The 2,556-nt window shown below is 47.0% G+C and overlaps 1 protein-coding gene across 1 annotated transcript; it reads right to left on the reverse strand.

Moving 5' to 3' along the window:
• Positions 1 to 252: 252 nt before the first annotated feature.
• Positions 253 to 2,123, reverse strand: kat8 (K(lysine) acetyltransferase 8; the record flags this gene model as incomplete). Its single annotated transcript, XM_035654684.1, is given in 5 exon segments — positions 253 to 417; positions 504 to 557; positions 632 to 810; positions 922 to 996; positions 1,686 to 2,123. Coding segments are annotated over 5 exon segments (789 nt in total), but the record flags the coding sequence as incomplete, so codon positions are not given.
• Between the last annotated feature and the right edge of the window lie 433 nt (positions 2,124 to 2,556).

Genomic DNA, 2,556 nt, shown 5'->3' on the forward strand with positions numbered 1-2,556 from the left:
ACTTTATTCTCGTAATGTTACAACTTTATTCTCGTAATGTAACGTTATTCTCGCAATGTTACGACTTTATTCTCGTAATGTTACGACTTTATTCTCGTAATGTTACGACTTTATTCTCGTAATGTTACAACTTTATTCTCGTAATATTACGACTTTTTTCTCGTAATAAAAAAAACATTCAACAGAACTAAATTAAACTTCTCTCCGCTCTTAGACTGGAACAAAGGACGGAGCAGCTGTAGCTGAACTGACCAGGTGATGTCTGAAGGTCTTCTCGTACTTCATGTATTTGAGGCAGTACTCGCAGATCCACAGCTTGGGCTGTTTGCCGTAGTCCTCGGGGAACGGCGAGAAGTACCAGGCGTCGATCTCAAAGTTTCCGATCTGGATCTTGTCCACGTATTTAACTTTGGTGATCTGAGGGAGAGACGGGGCGAGAGGCGATACGATGAATGTGGAGGACAGAGCAGTGAGGGATCTGAACCTGAAGAGAGTCCACTTACCGCCTCGTGCTCCTTCTCCAACGCCGCCGTCGTTGGGTCCATCTCTGCGTACGTCTGCGGAGGAAAACTCCTTTAGATAACCGTCCAGAACACAGAGCGCCACCACAAACGGCGTGAAACACACTCACCTTCTGCACGTGGTTGATCTCGTCGTGTTTGCGCTTCTGGTTTCGAGTGATCTTCCTTTCGGGCTGCTCGCCCAGATCCCCGACGCCCCCGATCTCCGTGCTCTTCCTCACCGCATCCTTCACCGTCTTGGTGAGCGCCAGCCGGGCCTTTCCCACCCACTCATCTAGGCGCCGGTTGACTGCACGCCACAAACAAAAAGAGGAAGGAGATGGAGATCACAGTAAAGCAGCAGGTGAGAGGGACAGATGTGTGAATATCTGAGCATGTCAACATCTGGTGGTGAACTCACAGCCGACGTAGTGCACGTAGAACTCCTCTCTGCCCTCCTGCTCGTTCAGTCGGGACTGAATAACCTCCGCTGTATCTGAAAGGGGGACGGGGTCCATTAGGTCCAACACGGAGGCCATTATTTTCAAAATAAAGCTCCATCTGACTGGAATAATCTCCCACTTTCTGTTGTTTCGTCTTTATTTTCTCATCTGAAATCAACTTGTTTATGTTTTTAATTTTTGTTACATTAATAATCTTCAGTACTTTTGATTCGTTGCTGTTTCTGAGGTGAGCAAGATGTGTGTACCTGTGTATTTGCAGTGAATGTCTGTTATGTAATGCTGCAGTTCAAACTGAAGCTCAGCATCATCTCCTGCTCTCCTCACCGAACTCCATTCAGATTTCTACCACTTTAAATCCTCCTTCCTCAGGAGCAAACATACTTACTGTATTTCACCCTGAGAAAACGTGTCTTGAAATGAACTCAACTATTATTCAATTCGGCGATCACATAATCCTCCAAACTGCAACGCTGGACGATTCACTGCAGTGAAATATCAACTTTTACAGCAGCCTGGCCTGTTTGTTTATACTGTTATAGTTTAATCATCTACGCCGAATCTCGCACAAAGCCCCAATGACCATCGCTAAAACAAACGCCGTCTTCAACACGCACGGATTTAAAAGAATCGATAAAAAACGTAAAATACTGAATGGAGTTTGGTGAGGATGAGTCCAAACAGCAGAGCAGCTGACTGAAACACGGGGAACAGAGTCACTCACGCCATGTCTTATCGGCTCTTTGACACAAATACGTCTCTCCAATTTCCACCGACACCTCCTGCTCCCTGCCGCCGCAAAACACGCCTCCGTCCGGCGTGTGGTGACTACTACAGCCCCCGGCTTCCCTCGACCGTCCGACGGCCTCCGCCTCGTCCTCCTCCCCGCCGCTGCCGTTAGAGGAGCACGCCGCCGGGACACTACCGTCCAGCTCCCCCCGCTCACTCTCCATAGGACCGGAGTCCATGTCCACGTCCATCCTGGGATCAGAGTCCTTGCTGTTGCTGTAGTTCTTGTGAAACTCGCTCCCGCCAGTCATCACCTCGGCCGTTTTGAAAACAACAACACGCCTCTGCGACCCTGCGCAGATAAACAGGGGCAGGTCTCCTAACAGAGGGTAAAACAGCCAAGATGGCGCCGGTGGAACGAAGCGTAGGTTCCGCCTCTCTTCCTCCCGGCATGCGCATGCGTCAACGTTCAACAACTACAGCTCCCAGAAGGCATAGCGGTTTTTATCTGCATTCAGTAGGGTTAGGGTTAGGGGTTATATGCTAGGGTTAGGGTTAGTGTTATATTTTAGGGTTAGGTTATATTTTAGGGTTAGGGTTATATTTTAGGGTTAGGGTTATATGTTAGGGGTTAAGATGAAAAAAATAGCTGTTTTTTTTCACACTTTATGCACATTGTGAATGTGTAGGTTAAAAATAAAACAAATTCTAAAACACATATTTATTAATATAATTACGGAGCCCCCCTGGTGACATTGGATTAAAAAAAAAAAATAGCGCGTGGACACACATTACTATCTTGTGGCAGATAATAATGCGTGGGTACGAGATAATTATTGAAGTCATTTCCATGCAGAGACTGTTGA

The sequence above is a fragment of the Morone saxatilis genome, unplaced genomic scaffold, assembly GCF_004916995.1.
Source record: "Morone saxatilis isolate NCDOM2014 unplaced genomic scaffold, NCSU_SB_2.0 Contig14, whole genome shotgun sequence".
NCBI classification, from domain to species: Eukaryota; Metazoa; Chordata; class Actinopteri; family Moronidae; genus Morone; species Morone saxatilis.